The 24,223-nt window shown below is 43.0% G+C and overlaps 1 protein-coding gene across 1 annotated transcript in view; it reads left to right on the forward strand.

Annotated features, from left to right (window-relative positions):
* The window catches only part of LOC139411040 (single-stranded DNA-binding protein 2-like), a 94,422-nt gene that overhangs the window by 30,753 nt on the left and 39,446 nt on the right, over nucleotides 1-24,223 (forward strand). Inside the window, exons 2-4 of the mRNA XM_071156830.1 lie at nucleotides 16,093-16,165; nucleotides 17,843-17,904; nucleotides 18,272-18,356. Of these exons, the coding sequence (XP_071012931.1) occupies nucleotides 16,093-16,165; nucleotides 17,843-17,904; nucleotides 18,272-18,356 (220 nt within the window). The remainder of the gene's footprint in view (nucleotides 1-16,092; nucleotides 16,166-17,842; nucleotides 17,905-18,271; nucleotides 18,357-24,223) is intronic.

Below are 24,223 nucleotides of genomic sequence, written 5' to 3' on the forward strand. Positions count from 1 at the left end.
TGATGAAAAAGCGCGGAAGGAGGAGAGATGACTGGAAACAAATCGGATGGCCGTTTTATGTGTGGGTTAATTGTCAGAGTAGAGGTCCTTGTGCATTTCAGGTAAAATAACAACTCAATGTTTATATCCCAGGACAAATTAGCTAGCAACAGCAAGCTAGCTAAATAGGACACATTAACTTTAGCTAGCAGGTGCAAGATAATATTACGAGCTAAATTGCCATACATGTTTAATGCTTTTCGACCTGCCCCCAAATTAAATTGTTTCAGAGTTTGTTTTGATATTTTAACCTGCGTGTCGTGATCGCGTTTGGTGTGGGGGTGCAAAATAAATGTATGCACGATAGCAGCGCACGATGGCGCACGCGCGCAGCCGGTTTGGGTTCTGTGTAAGGGTGTGTCCCAAATTGAACCCTATTCCCTGTAACAACCACAGGCCCCGATCCCCATGATCTGCGTGAAGAGGAGGCGGAGAAAAAGGGGGCGAAGGTCTGGCTGCCTTCTGAGAATTTGTAGGCGATCGAATAAATTCCCACTTCCTTCCATTCTGCTAGCAAATGTGCAATCTATGGACAATAAAATTGACGAGTTACGTGGGAGATTAAACTACCAACTGGAAATGAAAAACTGTAACATCTTATGCTTTAGAGTCGTGGCTGAACGACTCTGAAGCATAAGATGTTACAGTTTTTCAACATACAGCTGGGTGGTTATACGATGTACCGGCAGGATAGAACAGGGGGCGGCCCCATGATATCTAAGGAAGTCTCGAGCTATTGCTCGCCTGAGGTAGTATCTCATGATAAGCTGTAGACCACACTACCTACCGAGAGAGTTTTCACCTGTATTCTTTGTAGCTGTTTACATACCATGACAATCAGAGGCTGGCACTAAGACATCATTGAATGAGCTGTATTCTGCCATAAGCAAACAAGAAAACTCTCACCCAATGGTGGCGCTCCTAGTAGCTGGGGACTTTAATGCAGGGAAACTTCCGTTTTACCAGATTTCTATCAGCATGTTACATGTGCAACCAGAGGAAAAATAACTCTGGACCACCTATACTCCACACAAAGATGCGTACAAAGCTCTCCCTCGCCCTCCATTTGGCAAATCTGACCTTAATTCTATCCTCCTAATTCCGGTTTACAATCAAAAATTGAAGCAGGAAGCACCAGTTACTTGATCAAATTAAAAGTGTTCAGAGGAAGCAGATGCTAAGCTACAGGACTGTTTTGCTAGCACAGACTGGAATATGTTCCGGGATTCCTCCGATGGCATTGAGGAGTACACCACATCAGTCATTGGCTTCATCAATAAGTGCATTGATGATGTCATCCCCACAGTTGAAGTCGGAAGTTTACATACACTTAGGTTGGAGTCATTAAAACACGTTTTTCGCTGTGCCACCAGAGATCCTGGGTTCGCACCCAGGCTCTGTCGTAACCGGCCGCGACCGGGAGGTCTGTGGGGCGACGCACAATTGGCCTAGCGTCGTCCGGGTTAGGGAGGGCTTGGCCGGTAGGGATATCCTTGTCTCATCGCGCACCAGCGACTCCTGTGGTGGGCCGGGCGCAGTGCGCGCTAACCAAAGCTGCCAGGTGCACAGTGTTTCCTCCGACACATTGGTGTGGCTGGCTTCCGGGTTGGATGCGCACTGTGTTAAGAAGCAGTGTGGCTTGGTTGGGTTGTGTATCGGAGGACGCATGACTTTCAGTCTCTGCCGAGCCCGTACGGGAGTTGTAGCGATGAGACAAGATAGTAGCTACTAAAAACAATTGGATACCACAAAATTGGGGAGAAAAAGGGGTAAAATAAAAAAAAAACTAGTTTTTCAACCACTCCACATATTTCTTGTTAACAAACTATAGTTTTGGCAAGTCGGTTAGGACATCTACGTTGTGCATGACACAAGTAATTTTTTCCAACAATTGTTTACAGACAGATTATTTCACTCTATCACAGTTCCAGTGGGTCAGAAGTTTACATACACTAAGTTGACTGTGCCAGGCTTTAGAAGCTTCCGATAGGCTAATTGACATCATTTGAATCAATTGGAGGTGTACCTGTGGATGTATTTCAAGGCCTACCTTCAAATTCAGTGCCTCTTTGCTTGACATCATGGGAAAATCTAAAGAAATCAGCCAAGACCTCAGAAAATAAATTGTAGACCACCACAAGTCTGGTTCATTCAAACGGCTGAAGGTACCACGTTCATCTGTACAAATAATAGTGCGCAAGTATAAACACCATGGGACCATGCAGCCGTCATACCGCTCAGGAATGAGACGCGTTTGGTCTCCTAGAGATGAACGTACTTTGGTGCGAAAAGTACAAATCAATCCCAGAACAACAGCAAAGGACCCTGTGAAGGTGCTGGAGGAAACAGGTACAAAGTATCTATATCCACAGTAAAACGATTCCTATATCGACATAACCTGAAAGACCGCTCAGCAAGGAAGAAGCCAAAACTGCCATGAAAAAGACAGACTACGGTCTGCAACTGCACATGGGGACAAAGATCGTACTTTTTGGAGAAATGTCCTCTGGTCTGATGAAACAAAAATAGAACTGATTGGCCATAATGACCATCGTTATGTTTGGATGAAAAAGGGTGAGGCTTGCAAGCTGAAGAACACCATCCCAATCGTGAAGCATGGGGGTGACAGCATCATGTTGTAGGACGTGCTTTGCTGCAGGAGGGACTGGTGCACTTCACAAAATAGATGGCACCATGTGGCAGGAAATGATGTGGATATATTGAAGCAACATCTCCAGAGATCAGTCAGTAAGTTAAAGCTTGATCACAAATGGGTCTTCCAAATGGACAATGACCCCAAGCATACTTCCAAAGTTGTAGCAAAATGGCTTAAGGACAACAAAGTCAAGCTATTGGAATGGCCATCACAAAGCCCTGACCTCAAGCCCATAAGAAATTTGTGGGCAGAACTAAAAAAGCTTGTGCAAGCAAGGAGGCCTTCAAACCTGACTCGGTTACACCAGCTCTGTCGGGTGAATTTTGGCCCATTCCTCCTAACTTATTGTGGAAATCTTGTGGAATGCTCCCCAAAACGTTTGACCCAGGTTAAAAAATTTAAAGGCAATGCTACCAAATACTAATTGAGTGTATGTAATCTTCTGACCCACTGGCAATGTGATGAAATAAATAAAAGCTGAAATAAATAATTCTCTCTTCTATTATTCTGACATTTCATATTCTTAAAATAAAGTGGTGATCATAACTGACCTAAGACGGGCAATTTTTACTTGGATTAAATGTCAGGAATTGTGAAAAACTGAGTTTAAATGTTTTTGGCTAAGGTGTATGTAAACCTTCGACTTCAACTGTACATACCCCAACCAGATTACAGGCAGCATTGATTACAGGCAGCATCTGCACTGAGCTAAAGGCTAGAGCTCCTGCTTTCAAGAATCGGAAGCTTATAAGAAATCCCGCTATGCCCGCCGACGAGCCATCAAACAGGCAAAGCGTCAATACAGGACTAAGATCGAATCGTACTACACCAGCTCTGATGCTCGTTGGATGTGGCAGGGCTTGCAAACCTTTTTGGACTACAAAGGGTAGCACAGCTGAGAGCTACCCAGTGACACGAGCCTACCAGACGAGCTAAAGTACTTCTATGCTCGCTTCGAGGCAAATGACACTGAAACATGCATGAGAGCACCAGCTGTTTCGGAAGAATGTGTGATCACGCTCTCCGCAGCCGATGTGAGTAAGACCTTGAAGCAGGTCAACATTCACAAGGCTGCAGGGCCAGACGGATTACCAGGACTTGTACTGTGAACATGCACGGACCAACTGGCAAGTGTCTTCACTGACATTTTCAACCTCTCCCTGTCCGAGTCTGTAATACCAACATGTTTTCAGCAGACCACCATAGTCCCTGTGCTCAAGAACACTAAGGTAATCTGCCTAAAGGACTACCGACCCGTAGCACTCACGTCTGTAGCCATGAAGTGCTTTAAATGGCTGGTCATAGCTCACATCAAAACCATCATCCCAGAAACCCTAGACCCACTCCAATTTGAATACCGCCCCAACAAATCCACAGATGATACATTGCACTCCACACTGCCCTTTTCCACCTGGACAAAAGGAACACCTATGTCAGAATGCTATTCATTGACTACAGCTCAGCATTCAACACCATAGTGCCCTCAAAGCTCATCAATAAGCTAAGGACCTGGGACTAAACACCTCCCTCTGCAACTGGATCCTGGACTTCCTGACGGGCCGCCCCCAGGTGGTAAGAATAGGTAACAACACATCCGCCATGCTGATCCTCAACACTGGGGCCTCTCAGGAGTGTGTTCTCAGTCCCCCCTGTACTCCCTGTTCACTCATTACTGCATGGCCAGGCACGACTCCAATACCATCATTCAATTTGCTGATGACACAAGTGGCCTGATCACCGATAACGACGAGACCGCCTATAGGGAGAAGGTCTTAGACCTGGCCGTGTGGTGCCAGGACAACAACTTCTCCCTCAATGTGATCAAGACAAAGGAAGAGATTGTGGACTACAGGAAAAATAGAACCGAGCACATCCCCATTCTCATCAACAGGGCTGCAGTGGAGCAGGTTGAGAGCTTCAAATTCCTTGGTGTCCACATCATCAACAAACTAACGTGGTCCAAGCACACCAAGACAGTCGTGAAGAGGGCATGACAAAACCTACCCCCCCCCAGGGGACTGAAAAGATTTGGTATGGGTCCTCAGATCCTCAAAAGGTTCTACAGCTGCACCATCGAGAGCAACTGCTCAGCCTCTGACCGCAAGGCACTATAGAGGGTAGTGCGATCAGCCCTGTATAACACTGGGGCCAAGCTTCCTGCCATCCAGGACCTCTATCAAAGGCGGTGTCAGAGGAAGGCCCTAATAATTGTCAAAGACTCCAGCCACCTTAGTCATAGACTGTTCTCTCTGCTACTGCACTGGAAGCGGTACCGGAGCACCAAGTCTAGGTCCAAGAGGCTTCTAAACAGATTCTACCCCCAAGCCATAAGACTCCTCAACATCTAGTCAAAAAGCTACCCTGACTATCTGCAGTGCACCCCCCCCCCCCCCCCCCCCCCCCATTCTTTACACCACTGCTACTCTCTGTTGTCATCAATGCATAGTATTTTTAATAACTACCTACATGTACATACTACCTCAAATAACCGGTGCCCCCGCACATACCCTCCTATATATAGTCTCGCTATTGTTATTTCTCTGCTGCTCTTTAATTACATGTTACTTTTATCTCTTATTCTTATCTGTGTTTTTTTTAAACTGCATTGTTGGTTAGGGGCTCGTAATTTAGCATTTCACTGTAATGTCTACGCCGGTTGTATTCGGCGCATGTGACTAATAGAATTTGATTTGACAATTGACACGGAGAGTTCTCTGGGATAAGAAAGAAAATATTAAGCAGATTTAGGTTCACATCCTTCACCATTTTTAACACCCCATTTTCACTTTTTATTATGTATTTGTCTGCCAGACAGACACCGTTTGACTGAACTCCATATGCACTTTAAAAATGTCAGCTCTGGTCTTAACTCATATTCACGCTCTTCGTCCTTACTACTTTCTCAGAAATTACTACTCATGTGGAAATTCATATTTTCCATACTGCAGAAATACAATGTGTTGTATTCTCCTGAAGGTCTTTTGTATTTGTGTTTCTAGTGTGTATTTGGGAGAAAGGCAGGAGAAAGAGCCTACTTTTCTCTTTTGCTTGTTCCAGTGTGGGTTTGTGTTAATTTGCAGAAGGAGGGCACAGCAGGGGTGCTTGGCTAGCCCGGTGCTTGTTCTGTCAGATCCGTCACTATTAGAATATTAACGTTTCCAGACCTCAGGAGTATTAATTGTGTGGCTCACCCACTAACCCCCTCCTTCAGACCCCCGTCTGTCTTCTCTTCCTATAATCCCCCACCTCCTTCTCCCTCTCCTTACCAGAACCTTTCATCTCTGTTGCAAATCTGTGGAAGATTAACTGTCACCATTCCGAAACTGCTGTATCCTCCTTTTGGAGGCTGTACTACAGCTGTGGTACTGGGATCTATCTCTCTTTCTCTCCTTTGTTGTCATTCTCTCCCTTCCTTTGTTTCTTACTCTCTCTCCATCTCTGGATCAAATTCCTCTCTGTCCAAGTCAGCACTGTCTGCTCTACACTCTTAGAAAAAAAGGTGCTATCTAGAACCTAAAAGGGTTAAGACCCCCTCTTTGTAGGCCCCCTTTTTGTACCCCCCCCCCCCCCCCGTCTGTCCGTCCATCTGTCCGTCGGTGTCTCAACTTACTTTTGAGAGTTAGAATAGTAGAATACACAAGGTGCAATTTCTTTATTAGGTTATGCATCAGCAGTTCTCTCTTGTTATGTTAGTCACTGATAGACACTCAATGTCAACTAATATTTGTTAGATTGGTAAGTTAGTCTAACCAGCTATTTAAACTTGTAGAAAGCAGGTGGTCCCCATTGATTTTGTTAGTCACTCTCAATCAGATATCATATTAAAACTGCAAACATTTCTCTCCACCCCATGGCAAAGTGTGTAGAATTGCATCAAACTTTCTTTAAAACTGCAACACTTTCTCTATGCATATGACATGATGTGTAGAATTGCAGGAAATTAACTCTAAAACTTACATTTGTTCTCTCCGCTGTCAAGAGAAGAGCTGCTAAAATGTTTTGCTCTCAAGGTGAAGGGGGACACCCAACTAAATTACCCGTAGCCCCCCCAAAAGGCTAGGGCCGGCTTTGACTGCATGTGTGGGTATGGATACGGGTACGCATGATGATTTTGTGTCCTATGGGGACAGCCGAAGAACCCTTTTAGAACCCTTTTTTCTAAGAGTGTTATGACAAATCAGCTTGTTTCCTGGACAAGGTCAAAGGGTAGCTGCAAGTCTGTTTGACCCATACAGTACACCTGCACTCATATTGAGCATGTCTTACAGATAATGTTGTGTTTTGTCACAGGTGCTGATACACTATCAGGAACATAATGACTTTTGGCCCATTTCCATTTCATCTTTAATAGTTAAGTGCCAAATTAATTGTATTTTTTGATTTCTAACTCCAGGTGTGATTACAGTGGCAGTAAATTGATTAGCAGTGATCTGCTGGTCTCATAAGCTGATTCTATGAAGTAGGGTAACTTCACAGGCCCAGGTGCTGAGGTCTGCCCAAACAGCAAGAATTCTCTTCTCCTCCTCTCTTAGTGCTGTTCAGTGAAAAAGGGAAAATGGAGAATCAGCAGCATTTCAGCTCCCTGACTTCATTAAGCTACAGCTAGCCTGGTCCAGGCTGCTGAGCCTCCTGGAGACTTCTGCTGCACTACTGTAGACTCAGAGGAGCATGCTACCAACATATGAATTTAATTAAATTTGAGTGCTGAGGACAATACTTGAATTTGAAGGAGGCCATGTCCCATACACGCATGCACACTCACACTCACATGCACGCACGCACACTCGCGCACACACACGTACACACACACACTCATATAGACGAGACAAACACTTGATCCTGTTTCAATCCTGATTCACCGTGTAAGGTGGAGCTCATTGGCTTCACAGATTGGTCAAAGTAGATTGCTAGTGCAGCTGCTGTGGGAAACAAAGATAACAGTTTGTCTTCAATAGGCTCATTTCAAGAGCAAGGATAAATGCTACTGAAAATAGAAAATATATTTTGTTATGATCGATCATAGGCCTAGTGTATACAATTGAAAAGTATTTGGCTTTGTTGACTTCCTTCTTCTGACTCTTCAGGTCCTATTGAATCATTCACAGATCAGGTCAGGAGAGCTAGTCATTTTTGGGAGTTTATTGAGTAATTCTTAAGAGCTTTTGGTGTGTTTGCTTCCTTTATCACATCCAGTTGACAGGCCCAGTGGGTATCTAAGTATTCACCCCCTTGGATTTTATTTTTTATTTTGTTGCGTTAGAAAAAGTATGATTGAAATGGATTTAATTGTGCTTTTTTTGTCATTGATCTACGCCATTATTTCAAAGTGAAAATTCTACAAATGTTTACAAATTAAATAACTAAAATATAGTCATTGCAGAAGAATTCACACCCCCTTTTTTTAGGCAAGCCTTATTAGTTTAGGAGTAAACTTTGGATTAACAAATCAGATAAGTTAAATGTGGAAAAATATATGGCAGCTAGAAATCAAAACTGGATGGTCTTCAGAGTTAGATGGGAGGGTTGAAATTAGCTGAAGGATGGAACTGAAAACAAACAAAATGTATATTGTGTACGCAAAATTGATATAGTACAGTTGAAGTCATACTTTTACATGCACACTGGTTGTAGTCATTAAAACTTGTTTTCCAACCACTCCACAAGTGTCTTGTTAACACACTATAGTTTTGGCAAGTTGGCCAGGACGTCTAAGTTGACTGTTCCTTTAACCTCACTAGGGTATGTGGGACGCTAGCGTCCCACATGGCCAACATCCAGTGAAATTGCAGAGCGCCAAATTCAAATACAGAAATACTCATTATAAAAATTCAGAAAACATACAAGTATTTTACATAGGTTTAAAGATGAACTTCTTGTGAATCCAACTGCGGTGTCAGATTTCAAAAAGGCTTTACGGCGAAAGCATACCTTAAGATTATTTGAGAATATCGCACAGCAGACAAATCATTACAAACAGTAACCAGCCAGGTAGAAGAGTTACACAAGTCAGAAATAGAGATAAAATGAATCACTTACCTTTGATCTTCATATGGTTGCACTCAGAAGACATTCATTTACTCAATAAATGTTTGTTTTGTTCCTTAAAGTTTCTCTTTATAGCCAAAAACCTCAAATCCAAATTGTATCCATAAAGTTAATAGAAACATATCAAACAATTTTTATATTCAACCCTCAGGTTGTATATAGCCTAAATAATCGATAATATTTAAGCCGGACAATTAACGTTGTCAATATAAAAGGTAAACAAGAAAGGCACTCTCTCGGTCACGCGCATGAAAAAGCTCTGTGACACTGCAGGGTCCACTCATTCAGACTGCTCTTACTCCCTTATTTTTCAGAATACAAGCCTGAAACAATTTCTAAAGACTGTTGACATCTAGTGGAAGGCATAGGAACTGCAGTGTGAATAGAAAACTACAAAACAAAAACAAATCCTACTTCCTGAATGGATTTTTCTCAGGTTTTCACCTGCCAAATCAGTTATGTTATACTCACAGACACTATTGTTACAATTTTGGAAACTTTAGAGTGTTTTCTATCCAAATCTACCAATTATATGCATATCCTATCGTCTGGGCCTGAGTAGCAGTCAGTTTAATTTGGGCACGCTTTTCATCCAAAATTCCGAATGCTGCCCCCTACCTTTGCATATACTCCAGAATGTTATGAAGAGTGTTTAAATGAATTTCAATTAATTGCAAAGTCCTTCTTTGCCATGCAAATGAACTGAATCCCCAAAAAGCATTTCCACTGCATTTCAGACCTGATCACTCTGTCATGCTGATTGAGTTCGAATAACAGACTGGAAGCTTTCAAATGGAGGGTGGTGCTTGGAATCATTGTTCTTCCTCTGTCAACCATGGTTACCTGCAAGGAAACACGTGCCGTCATCATGGCTTTGCAAAAAAAGGGCTTCACAGGCAAGGATATTGCTGCCAGTAAGATTGCACCTAAATCAACCATTTATCAGATCATCAAGTACTACTTGAAGTAGTACACGCAAAACACCAGTCTCAACGTCAACAGTGAAGAGGATGTTCTGGGATGCTGGCCTTAATATTAAAGGTTATGCATCCAAATTCACAAGGCGTGGGCACTTAGTTCAGATGAAAAGTCAAAACAGTTCTATTACACTTCGTAGAAACATGTCAAACTATGTATATAATCAATCTTTAGGATGATTATGAGCCGCGCGCGTGACTTAGCTTAGTCATTCTGCCAGTCCCCTGATTCAAACATCTCTTATTCTCTCCCCCTTCATAGTAGAAGCCTGAAACAACGTTCTAAAGACTGTTACTATCTAGTGGAAGCCTTAGGAAGTGCAATATGACCCCATAGACACTGTATATTGGATAGGCTATCACTTGAAAAACTACAAACCTCAGATTTCCCACTTCCTGGATGGATTTTTCTTCTCAGGTTTTTGCATGCCATATGAGTTTTGTTATACTCACAGACATCATTCAAACAGTTTTAGAAACTTCAGTGTTTTCTATCCAAATCTACTAATTATATGCATATTCTAGCTTTTGGGCCTGAGTAGCAGGCAGTTTACTCTGGGCACCTTATTTATTCAAGCTACTCAATACTGCTCCCCAGTCCCAAAGAAGTTAAGCGCTTGTAAGTAAGCATTGTATTCGGCGCATGTGACAAATAAAATGTGATTTGATTTAAAGAAGGGCAGTGATTGGTAGATGGGTAACAATAGCAAATCAGACATTGAATATCTCTTCAAGCATGGTCAAGTTAATAATTATTTTGTGGATGATGTTTTAAACCACCCAGACACAACAAAGATGCAGTCGTCCTTCTGAACTGAGCTGCAGGACAGGAAAGAAACTGCGCAGGGATGTCACCATGAGGCCAATGGTGATTTTAAAACAGCTACAGAGAACTGAAAATGGTTCAACAACATGGTTCTGACTCCCCAATAATTACCTAAATGACAGAGTGAAAAGAATAATAAAAATACACAGAATATAAATATTCCAAAACATGCATCCTGTATGCAACAAGTCACTAAAGCAAATATTGAAAAACAAAACAAGGCAAAGGAATACACTTTTTGGCCTCAATGTAAAGCTTTATGTTTTGGGCAAATCCAACACATCACATCATGGTAACTGCCTCCTTATTTTCAAGCATGCTGGTCTCTGCATCATGGTATGGGTATGCTTGGACATTAGCAAAGACTTATAAAAATGGGATGGAGCTAAGCACAGGACTGAAGTCCACAAGTGAATGTAGAAGGTGAGAGAACGAGAGTGCATAGGCATAGATGCGAGACGGAATTATACAATGAGCAAAGTGATCATCCTGTTCTTATGTGGCTGCTATGAAAGTGAACTGTGTGTGTGGGATAAACATACCTGAATTTGCCAATAGAAACTCTTGTTTGCAACTGTTTGGACTAATGATTACACCCTGTATCAGCTAGATGCAGGCAATAGTGTGCAAGGCGGTATGGAATGTGTCACTGTCTGTCACCTTGATGACTCAAATTTTTCTCTTGACCTATGCACCTAAGTTGTATACTTTCATTCATAGGCTAGGTTGTAGCAACCTCATGATGGGTATAAGGAAAGTTAGTTTAATATCCTGAACCTGTTAATGTTACATTGAGCTGTGTGAATGGAATATGAATGACAGTCACCCAAAATGCTGTAATAGAAATAATGCCACGGTCATAAAAAAAAGATTGTCCTCTCTGATCTTAACCGGCACCGACCGCCACTGGTGTGTGTGTGTGTGTGTGTGTGTATGTGTGTGTGAGAGAGAGAGAGAGCGGAAAAAAACCTGACCATATTGGAATGCTATCATGCCTTGAACAAAGAGTACACAGTGTACCTGACCACTGTGACTGACCCACAATTAAGACCCATAGTCCTTGACTATGTACAGACTCCGTGAGCATAGCCTTGCTATTGAGAGAGGCCGCCTCTGGCTCTCGAGAGAACAGGCTATGTGCCCATTGCCCATAAAATGAAGTGGAAACTGAGATTCACTTCCTAAACTCCTACCAAATGTATGACAACATTACAGATACATATTTCCCACAGAGCACAAAGACCCCAAAAAATTAAAACAAAACAAACATTGATAAACTGTTAGGCGAAATACCACAGTGCGCAATCACAGCAGCAACAGTTGTGGCCCGTTGAGAAAAGGGCACCACTGGAGCAACATTGTAAATACCACCAATATTTTATCTGTTTATTTATCTTCCCCTACTATTCATACTACAACTATTTGCACATTGCTAAAACACTGTAAATAGCTGCTAATATAACATTTTGAAATGTCTATCTTTTTTAAAACCTTTTTTTAGTGCAATATTTACTATAAAATTCAAAGTATGTCATTGTTTTGTGTCTTCTCACTATAGTTGATCGTTTTTTTCACTTGCTTTGGCAATGTGAACATTTTTCCCTTGCCAACAAAACCCCTGTGAAATGAATTGAGAGAGAGAGCTCCACACAATAATGGAGGAACAGACAGGGCCATTTTAATAAGTGTGATTTATAGGTATATTTTTGCCAAGCCTCAGCGCATTTAAACCTGCGTTTCTTAGGTCAGTAGAAACACCGCTGTGGGAATTAGCACCTCTTTATACTTAGCCTTTTCTCCTCTTCTTGTTCCTTTCATCTCCCTTTCTCCCCACTCTTCTCTTCACCTCTCCAGATCTCTCCTATCCTTTTTTATAATCTCTTCTTCTCTCTTTCCTTGTTTAACTTCCTTCTCCTCTCTGTCATCTTGTGTCAATGGGCAGATGTGTCTCTTAGGGCCACACAGTAGAGTCACAGCGTAATATTGATTACCCATCATATTTCAGAGAGAGAGAGAGAGAGAGAGAGAGGTTTCATGCCGATGGCCATTAGGCCGAACAGTGGGACATAGGCCAGATGCAGGGACCAATATACGGTCGGACAGTAGGCCGCGGAGACATTAATATGTGTGACTTGTGTACTAACTTTCCAGTTTTCCGTACTGCATGTTTTATGTTTTTGTCTGTGTATTTGTATGCTGACTTCACAAAATGAATATCCGTGTAAATGATCAATAAAGTATATTGTATTGTATTGTACAGACAGACAGACAGACAGACAGAGATAGAAAGAGACGCAGCCTTAAGAACATCGCCATGTTTTATTCATGGAACGTCGTTGCGTTAACCTTGTCCCTGTGAAAAGCTTTGTCTTCTCTGTGGTTAAACATCACGCCACTCCGCCGCCTGCTGCAGACACTGTGTTGCTCCTTGTGCTCTCCTTTCATACCTCATCCCTTCATCATTAAACACAAGGCCTCTCAAGAGAAAGACAAGATAGATGAGAGAATTGGAGAGAGAGCGAGGGGAAAGAGGCAGAGAGAAAAAGAGATGTAGAGAGAGGCGAAGAGAGAGGTGGAGAAAGCGAGCGAGGGCAAGAGGCACAGAGAGAGAGTCTGGAGAGATGTGCAGTCCATCATCTTCAGAGAGGTAGACTAGAGGTGTCTGGAGGGTTTATTTTTGTCCCAGTCTGAGATGTTCGTCTAGACTGAGGAGACGCTATGCTGCTGCCTGCTACGCTGCATGGCAGGGCACAGACACAGGATGCACCCAAAATGGCACCCTTTTCCCTTTATTAGTGCATTACTTTTGACCTGGGCATACAGGGCTCTGGTCAAAAGTAGTGCACTATAAAGGGAATAGGGTGCCATTTGGGACACATCCAGAGAGCTGGTGAGCTTTCATACTACCCTCACCAGGGAGAGAAGTCAAGTGAACTTCTATGGCCCTATTCCCACTACGAGATATGAAGGAGAGTCTAAGGAGCTACCAGATTAGGAAAAACTCTGGGCCCCAGGAAACATCCCGACCACCTCCTGAAATCACCACAATGTTACAAATGAAAAAATATATCCCATTTGACATATTTTTGTTGGTAGGGATGGGCTTCCATAGTTTTACGTGGCTCCAGTCGTGTAGTGGTGCCTGGAGAAGTGGGTACATTCAAATTAAACCACATCAGGAGACCACTTTTGAGGTCTGGGGAAAAAATTAAGAAATGTGTTTTTTTAGAGTAGCCTTTCATTAAAGTATGAAGGCACCTATGACTCTTATATGATTAAAGGTGTTTCTGTAGGAGTTTGCAAAATAAATGGGCACTGGATTGATGCAAATTATTATCATCATCATGATATCATTCTGCCAGGTAGGCATTGGCTACATTGTAGCTAGTTAACATTTAATAGAGAATGTTTTTGGGAAAGCCTTTCCATCTACCTGAAGACGGTTAGGCCTATCATTAGCGTCAATCTATTTTTCTTGTTCCTTAATAGTTTGAAACATAGACATTTTACTTTATATTATGAGACATGTCTTACCTTGCGACAAAGTAGCCTATAGCCAAAGTCCCACCATAGAAACGTGGAGGCAATCATTTTTATAGACTTACTCGTATGCGTTCTCCTGTTCTATTGGTTTTCTTTCAACTTTCTTTCATTGCCTAGCAGCCGAAGGCATTATTCTAATCATATTAGCAACCCATGATAGTTGTTGCATCTCTAAATCCACCCGCTTTCTAATGGATATGTCCATCTCTGTCCATGAAACTGCTTACATTTTAGAACAGTATTTTCTTGCAAATTGCATTTTGGAACTTTCACACGTAGGCCTACTGCGGTGTATACATTGTTGCGCCTAAAATGTGAAAAAAGAATAGTTTATCAACATTAAGCTAAACATTCCGATCTGTTCCATCAACCCTATTAATTGATACGGGCGTATACCTCCACTACACTACTTTGATAAATATCAGTGGGGATTAAGAAGTGGGTGTAGGCAATGCCCACTGAAAAAATAAGTGGGTATATGGTGTATACCTGCGTAGGCCTATACCCAACACTACACCACTGTGTGGCTCAGTGCAGCCGGCCGATACGGCAACAATTTCAGAATTGAACATGCTGTACATTTCAGATGTTTCTAAAACATTGCTCTGCTATTACCATTTATACTGTAGGAGTGTTGGCTCAACGAGACAATTCTGTTTACTTTTCTGTCTGCTTCAAGGAGGGCAAATGTCGGGCGATGTCTTGCGTTACCTCCGGAGGTAGCGGACGTCGAGACGTAAGCAAGTACGCAAGTTCATATTTGAGTCATTTGTCTAGCCAACGGTACTTTTTTAACGAAAAGTGTAGTAAGTGTGAAGAAGTCCAAAATACCCCACATTCTGGAAACAGATTTCCATGTTTTTATCCACCATTGCTGCTAAAAAGATTTCAATTTTCACCAACTACACTTCTTCTGATTGATGATTCTTCCTTGAACCTAACTGATCACGAAAAACGTATATGGCTTGCCGGACTTATGCCTCACACCGACGGTGTTTTTGCATTTTGGTACACCAGAAGTACATTCATTTCCAATGGAACAGTGCGTTTGCCCTGCAGCATTGCGTTGCAGAGGCAGTTGCGGTATGTTCTGTGTGGTGCATACGTTGGATTTATCGAACGTATGCGTCAAACTGTATGCATAGACGGCTTGACAGAAGGTGAATGCTGAACTTTGGACACATCCAGATGAGGCTGCGTACCATTTTCAGCAGCCAAAAAGATGGTTGCATTATGTTGACAAGAACCTCGCTCTCTACCATGGCGGCAATGGGCGCTTTCATTTATGGACATTGGTTTGAGTCATTTCATTGTCAATTGGGATTGTTTTTATCCGTACATTTTTTTTAATAAATGTTTTATTTATTTTTTCCTCAAACCCCCCACGGGCTGGATTGAATGGGCTGGCTGACGGATCCAGCCCACGGGCCTTATGTTTAAGACCGCTGCTCTAGACAAAATCCATGTTTCTACGGTTCTGTAACTCCCGAGACCCAGCCAAGCCTGAATTGTAATGTTAAGAGACTGACTGATCCTGCATTGATCCCTGACAGATCAATGGATATCTTGTATCTGTGGATCAGGTAGACCACCTGCCTGCCCTCCAAGTTAGTTTGATCAACAGAGAAGCACAGAGTAAAGAATCAATGAATGAATCAAGTGTGTAATGAATTCCCAGTGTGGGAAAAGCACAGTGTTTTGGGGGGGGGGGGGGGGGGGGGGGGTATAGAGTGCCTGGGGTAAATCAGAGGCATTTCCTGTGTGTTTCCTCTGTGCCAACTCATCTCAGCATGCTGTTTGTTCTTCTACTGCCTGTGTGTTTTCAGCTTTAGCAGAGTCTGTCGAGGGTATAGAAGCTCTGTCTCATATGGCCCAAAGTTGAAATGGTTGGAATTGAACAGGATAGGTCGAATTGTGTTATGCAGTTGACACAGCCTAGTGTGGCCACACTACTTTACTCTGGTAATCATCCTACTAACATGTCATCCTTATGTTTCTCTGTGCAGGTTAGCTCTCTATGTGTATGAGTACCTGCTGCACGTAGGGGCACAGAAGTCAGCACAGACCTTCCTCTCAGAGGTAAGTGTGTGTGTGTGTCCACTCTCCTAGAGCAGGGCTGATTCTGCCTCCTATGCAATGTGTGTGTGTGTGTGTGTGTGTGTGTGTGTGTGTGTGTGTGTGTGTGTGTGTGTGTGTGTGTGTGTGTGTGTGTGTGTGTGTGTGTGTGTGTGTGTGTGTGTGTGTGTGTGTGTGTGTGTGTGTAATTGAATTAGTGAGGAGTGCTGAGCTGGCAGAGCAGGCAGGGCAGTAGGGGGTTCAGTATTTAGCCTCCATTACTGGGATCAGCCCAGAGAGTTACGATAGACCACCTAGCTGGCAGGTTTCTCTCTCTCTCTCTCTCTCTCTCTGTGTCTCTGTGTGTATGCAGGTAAGGAGGTATGAAAGTTGAAACCAGTAATTTTCTCCAAATCACTCTAAATTAAAATGCAAAAGAAAGAAAAAAGCAATAGAGGATGCTGGCTCCACCCCCTCTCTCCCCTCACACGGACACACACAAATACATACACCCTTTCCTCTCTGGCATCCCATGGCATATCACTCCGTCTGTCTTCCGGAGATGGTAGAGATGAAAGGAGAAGAGAGGGAGGCGGAGTGTTTGAGTGTGGGAGCCGAGCACATTAGCTGAAAGAGGGATGTGTGTAAACACAGCCGTCCCTCCCATCCCCCTACACTACCCAACCCACCATGGCTCCTACTGGAGTAGAGGGCAGGAGAGGAACAAGGCTTTAAATAGCTGTTAGCCACTCCATAGAGCTGTGTTTACCACGCACGTCTGTTGACACCTCCAGGCTGAGACCCTGAGACCCAACACAACCACAACCCAACCTCAGATTGGCCAAATAGAGACAGACCACTTCTTCTGCTGCCGAGGGAACATGGGTTAGTTGGATGGTGCTCACTGTTCACTGTTGATGCTGTCAAACATTGGCTACGATGAACAGAATGTTCACGCTATGACTGTAGTTGTTTATTTCAAATAGGCTCCTCAACTAAGTAGAGATAGAGACTGACAGAGAGAAGGATCGGAAAGTCAGGTTAACAGGGGAGTTGAGTCATGCTGTAAACCTTCTACAGCAGGGTGATGTCACTCTCAGAGCCAGCCTAAACAATACCATGACAGTCGCCCCATTGTGTACAGTTTCCGTAGACATCCACTCTACACCACCACTCAATCACATGGTTTTACTGTGTGTGTGTGTGTGTGCGTGCTCGCAAGTGTGCATGCTTTCCTGTGTGTGTGTGTGTATGTGTGTCCATAAATCAGGTTTAGTCCAGAGGATGATGTTACTGCTTGCATTGACCTTGTGTGGAGGCACAGGAGATGGCATGCTAAGGTTTGAAAGAGAGAGAGAGAGAGAGAGAGAGAGAGAGAGAGAGAGAGAGAGAGAGAGAGACCAAGCAAAAGAAAGATAGTGATGGGGCAAAGCAAACACAGTAGTGTTTCAGGGTTCATCGTGTGTGGCCTGTACAAAGGACAGATTGGCCTCTCAGGTTGGTACATGTCTTTAAGAACAGCCCCACAACTAACAATGGGCTCTGTCAGGTTTAAAGTACACAATACACATGTGCTCACATACACACACACACACACACACATACTTCAGTTGCAGTACAATGGGGTCTACACCTGACACATTATTTACCTTTGAAACCTCTCTCTCTATCTCTCTCTCTCTCTGTCTGTCTCTTGGGTAGATCCGATGGGAGAAGAACATCACATTAGGAGAGCCCCCAGGGTTCCTCCACTCTTGGTGGTGGTGAGTACAGTACTACATCCTTCACTCCATTCCCTCACCCTCTCCTTTATCTTCATCCTCTTCTCTTCTCTATTACAACTTGTTTTAAATGACAATGACTTATCAATCGACCTTACTGGGCCTGTATAAAAAAAAACTTCTCAGAGTAGGAGTGCTGATCTGGAATCAGTTTTCCCTTTTAGATTATAATGAATGGACATGGGGACCTGGCTATTCTACTCCTACTCTGAGATGCTTTGTGAATACGGGCCCTGGTAACATTCTGGAATAATCAGAATGATAACGTTGCTACTGATAAAGATATTGTTATTTTTGTTTGTTCAGAACCTCTATGTATCTAACCTTCCCTGCCTTCCCTGTGCTGCAGTGTGTTCTGGGACCTGTACTGTGCAGCCCCAGAGAGGAGAGAAACATGTGAGCACTCCAGTGAGGCCAAGGCCTTCCATGACTATGTGAGTCACCATCAACATTACATTACCTCACCCTGTCCTCAACCACTGCTGCCCCACACTGGTGCCTACTGCTCCCTTACACTGGTGCTAACCAGTGTTCTGCTAGTATTTTTCAATAGATGTACAGTGTATAGGAGTTTAGCGGCTGGATGTAGGCTACCTGGTACACCTGTCTGATTCAAGCCTCTCTGAGTGGACTAATCCATTGTGGAGGCCCCGGGGATGGCACACATTTACCGTTAATTCCCATCATTTCTAATCTACAATGTTTGTTTAGTTACGGTCATATATGTTAATGCGTTTAATATATTATTATTACAGTCTTACCGTTTTTCATTCTAGGAGTGGACACATTGTTTGCAGAGTGCACAACCTTTGCTAAACTTGTGAGGAAAACATTTTGGTTTATTTCATTCCCATTTACCAGTTGTCAATTTATTAATTGTCTTTTGTTTGGAGCGCTCCTGTCAATCTTGAGTTGGAACACGCACTTGATTACGCATAGAACTAGGCCTAGGCTACCTGGGCTACCTGTAGGCTCATAAATGCGCCCATTTGGGGATCTGATACTATTTCGGATTGTCTTAACTCACCATTACTTAAATAAATGAATAAATATTTATTTATTTAAACTTTATTTAACTAGGCAAGTCAGTTAAGAACCAATTCTTATTTACAATGACAGCCTATCCCGGCCAAACCATAACCCGGACGACGCTGGGCCAATTGTGCGCCGCCCTATGGGACTCCAAATCACGGCCAGTTGTGATACAGCCTGGAATTTAACCAGGGTCTGTAGTGACACCTCTACTACTGAGTGCCTTAGACCGCTGCTCCACTCAGGAGCCTGTGAAACTGTGGAACTACTGTGGAACTTCTCACAGCAATTTTTTCTTCGCCTCTAAAAGCAAGTTAACCAAGTCTGTTTTTACATCCATTGAGAATGACAATAGTTCCTTAACGTAGCCTATTTGAAAAATATTTCCAACTCTCTCCCTTTCGATAACCAGTCAGCATGAAAGGGGAAACAATGTTATGCTCTGATGATGGAAATGTCATAAAAAAAGGCTACCTGATTACTTCTTATCCTTGCGCAAATAGCCTACAGCTATGTCGGTCTGTCTGGAGCTCACTGGTGCAGGAAACTGAGGGCCCAGAATATTTTATACAATGTTGCATGTTTGCTAGCACCAGCTTCAGGCAGGACCCAAGTTAATAGTTGATACAATGTTTCAAGTTCGTTTCAGGCAGACCATGCATAGCCAATGTGATTTATAGGGTATTTATTTTTATCAGGATATTTTCTACCTGGCTGGCTGCAATGTTTTTATTTATTGGCTTTATGTAGGCTATTTTGACATATTGGCAATGGCAATAAAATTTACTTTTACATTTGTATAATTTTCATTTAGATGGATTTTGATTTTGAGATATGACAACTTTATTGTAAATTAAATGAAACTATTCCACGACAATGTGCATATGAAAATCATAAATGGCATGCAGATTAGTAGGAATGGTACGATAACTTGGCACTCCAAATGGAAAAGGTTGCCGACCGCTGGTGTGGTCTATTACCGGCAACTTCAGGAGCATAACGGCAGAATCTGCCAAGGCCAGCAGCAGCGGGAGGAGGAGGAGGGTCTGGACGGGAACAGGTTTTTTTTCTTCTGGTTTTAATTGCAGTTCTTTAATAAAGCATCATGCAAAGTAGCCTACATATAGTTGATTTTATTCAAACATAGAGTGTGTCTACATATATACAAATACACATTTAAAAATGTTGACCAATCAATTGGTCAAAAGAACAGACTCTTGGTCGTCACAGGGAAAGTCATGTAAGCATGTCCAGAGCCTGAGCTGGGATGTGTATAAACACTTCCTTTGTCTTTTCTCTCTCTCGCCTGAGGGAGGTGGAGGTGGAGGTGGAGGTGGGGGTGGGGGTGGAGGTGGAGGTGGAGGTGGAGGTGGTGGAGGTGGAGGTGGAGGTGGTGGAGGTGGAGGTGGAGGTGGTGGTGGAGGTGGAGGTGGTGGAGGTGGAGGTGGAGGTGGTGGAGGTGGAGGTGGTGGTGGAGGTGGAGGTGGAGGTAGAGGTGGTGGAGGTGGAGGTGGAGGTGGAGGTGGAGGGGTCTCCTGCTTTTTGAAGTTGTTGTTCTTTCTCTGGAGCCAGTCTGACTCACCAGATTTTGTGTGGTGTGGTTTATTGAGACACATTGTTGAGAGTTCACAGGTCGTAGCTTTTTGCTTTCTCCTCTCTCTCGCTGCAGGCCTAGTGGGCAACTACTCCCCCCACAGACCCCCTCTCAGTGTAGTTGGAGGCAGATAGGGAGGTGGGGTCACGGTGCACAGTGTGAGGTGGAGTGCGTGGAAGAGGTGTGCAGGTATTTGTGTGTGCAGGAAGATGATGCTGATTCTGGTGATGATGTGTGGTGAATAGGCTCCTGGGAAACGAAGCAGCAGCGCTGTGATGTCATCGTGGCTCTGGGGAGAGGAGCGCTGGAGGGCGTCCCGACCTCTGAGCCCGAGAGAGAGAAGGGTGGGGTGGGGGCTGTGAGAGAGTGAGGAATGGAAATTGGAGGGTGAGGGAGAGATAATGAGGGGGGAGAGTGGGGGATGGAAAGGGAGAGAGCTACGAAGAGAGAAAGTGGGAGGGAGATGGAGGGGGGGGGTTGGACAGAGGCAGCATGAATCTGAGTCACAGAAAGAGGGAAGGAATGGAAGGAAGAGAGGAATCCATCTTGCCTATTCCCTCTTCATCCTGCCTCCTCTAAATCTTACTGGTAACAACACCACACACAGTCTAACTACATAACTTCATAGAGAGAAACACAATTACTGGCAACAACTAATCGTTAGAAAACTCCACAATTTCAGCTTCTTCTATTACTTTCAGTAAATGCATCAATTAAGTACAGGCATGCATGTGGTGAGCAAAATAATTGGCACAAATTTGTCCATGTTCTTCTTCTGGATGTAATCTGTGGGTTGTAATTAGCCAGGGTCACATTCAATTAACGGTGATTGTGAGATCCAATCAGAACCAATCTACCACACAGATACTGTAGCTACTTTACACAGCTCAATTAACAGAGATAGGGAGACCATTAGGGTTGGCGTTATTGAAAAAGGAAAACACCTTGATTTGATGCGGTTCATCATTTGTTTCAATCGTCTGACTTTGAAGCTGATGAAGATGTAATCAAGCATATTTGTGGTAATTCTTTTCAGATAGCTAATTACTGTTCGGGAGGTAGATGGATAGAGAGAGTTGAGTCAGTTATTTAAAGATACTTCCTGTGCTCAGCTCATTCCATGGTGTCAAGGCTTTCTCCATCTGTATTACTATACTATTGTATTATCTGTGTGTGTGTGTGTGTGTGTGTGTGTGTGTGTGTGTGTGTGTGTGTGTGTGTGTGTGTGTGCTTGCATGCGCAACTGTGTGTGAGTGTATACATTATGTGTCTGACGTGAGCCGGTATTCCAGGAACTCCAGGGAAAAGTGAGGGAAGAAAGAGTGATGAATGAAGAGTCCTGCTGTATTGATTTCATCTTCAGTCTGGGTGTTTCAGCCAGGGAAACAACGTTTACAGTTCTGCTAAGTGCTTTTTAAATTGCCTTCTCCATGCTAAATGAGCAAATTTCATTCGAGGAGGGACACGGAGTCATCAAAACAAGCTATTTTTACATTATTTCGATCATTTCGGAAATGGACCAATTAGAAGCTAACTCACAGAATATTGCTTCTCTGTCTTTCAAACAAGGTTATAATAGTTTTGGGATTTTATTTTTTATTTCAAATTCAGTTTAGTTTCAGTTCGTTTTCACACTGTATTTGCTCGTTTAAATTTATTTTTAGTTGTATAAAACTATTTCTATTTAGTTTTATATTTTTATTTTCACTTTTAGTGTTAGGGGCGGAAAGCATGGGTGGGAGGCTAGGAGCCATTTCTGTTGTATAGTTTTTTGGGATGTCACTACTTTCAACTGGGGGGCAGTAATACATAAGGTGATGGATTAAGTTTAAATTATTAAATCAGTCTCATTGTGACTTGGATTTAAAAAGAATAGCGCTGAGACTGGAGCAAAAATAAGGATGAAGGAAACTTTCTCACGCCCATGTTTACACCAATCCAATGCTTTTTAACTTTAGTAGTACGTATAAGAATCGAGTTAGCTGTGTAGCTAATTTTCCCTGTTAGCTAGTGATAGTGATCAGATTATCTATATATTGACAAGATACTGGACTGACCGTTCTAACAATGGGAATAAATGTCCAGAAAGGCAGAAGGCAGGCGGGAGAGGGCAGGATCTGGAGGGGACATTCTAGCCAATGACAGGGCAGATACGCATGTGAACAACAGGAACAACGCTGATATAACAGTTTTTCCTCAAAGTTGCTGGAATGCCAACTTACACCGAGTGTACAAAACATTAGGAACACCTTCCTAATGTTTAGTTGCTCCCCGTTATGCCCTCAGAACAGCCTCAGTTCGTCGGGGCATGGACTTTACATGATATCGAAAGCGTTCCACTGGGTTTCTGGCCCATTTTGACTCCAATGCTTCCCACAGTTGTGTCAAGTTGGCTGGGAGTGGATCTCTAGCTCGTTCAATCTCCTCCCAAAGATGCTCTATTGGATTGAGATCTGGTGACTGGGCAGGCCACTGCAGTAAGCTGAATTCACTGTTATGTTTTAGTTTACTATAATAACCTTTCTTTTAAGAATAAGACTTCTATCCACGCAGGTCAGTGAGATTGCTCCTGATGATTCTGTGAGAGGTTGGAAGGTAACAAAGAAGCGGGATGATTCTCAGTGTTATGTGGTGACACTATAATGCTGTGCCAATGTTCTCCCATAACAGGTCCACAACAGTCATACAGTCAAAACTCTCATATGCAGATAACATCTATGCTGGCTGGGTAGCATACAGGTTTTTAGCAAATGTTCGAAAAAGGCCCCTTCACAAAAGATATTGTGTCAAATCCAGTCATCATATTAGTTTGATCTCTGGATTGGGCCTGAAAGAGAACCATGTAGCATCACTCACCTCTCTAGTTTCTGACCAATTTTCTAACATTTAATCCAGCTCTTTTTAGAGCCATGATAAGTACTAGTCTCGTTTGTAGCTGTGTCTCCAATCTCCATCACGCAGAGTACCACTATAAGCCTAGCAAGCCAGGCCAGGCTATGTAGACACCACTAAACTCTACCCTACTTCTTGCCAGCTAATCCTGCCTCCTTGTCCAGCTCTTATAGGCACCACTCATCTAGCTGTCTTCTATCCCATTTCTTATCAAGTTAATCCCCCTACCTTTTTGAAACAATGGTCTATTCTTGTTCTGCTTTATTGATATCACACTATTATCAGAACTAATTTATTTGTGATCACGGGGAGTTGAACACAAACATGAGCAAATTAAACAGGATGGAAAGAGAATCATGCCAGCATGAAATTGCTTGTAAGACCTGTAAAAGCAACTCAAGCATGTTAACAAAGCCCCCATCACACACACACAACTTTGGGTAGAAACTGACATTTTAAACACTGGTTTTCTTATTGGAGAATTGCATATTTTACAAAGGCTGTGTGTGTGTGTGTGTGTGTGTGTGTGTGTGTGTGTGTGTGTGTGTGTGTGTGTGTGTGTGTGTGTGTGTGTGTGTGTGTGTGTGTGTATATATGTTGGTGTATGTGTGTGAGGATGTATGTACAGTACAATATAAAGAGTTCCTCAGCTGTTGGTTGTTTTGTGCGTGTGCTTTATAAATTCAACTGTGTGTGTATGTCAAATCAAATTTGATTCGTCACATGCTTCCTTAAACAACAGGTGTAGACTAACAGGGAAATCCTTGCTCACGGGACTTTCCC

Source organism: Oncorhynchus clarkii, chromosome 6 (assembly GCF_045791955.1).
Source record: "Oncorhynchus clarkii lewisi isolate Uvic-CL-2024 chromosome 6, UVic_Ocla_1.0, whole genome shotgun sequence".
Taxonomy (NCBI): Eukaryota; Metazoa; Chordata; class Actinopteri; order Salmoniformes; family Salmonidae; genus Oncorhynchus; species Oncorhynchus clarkii.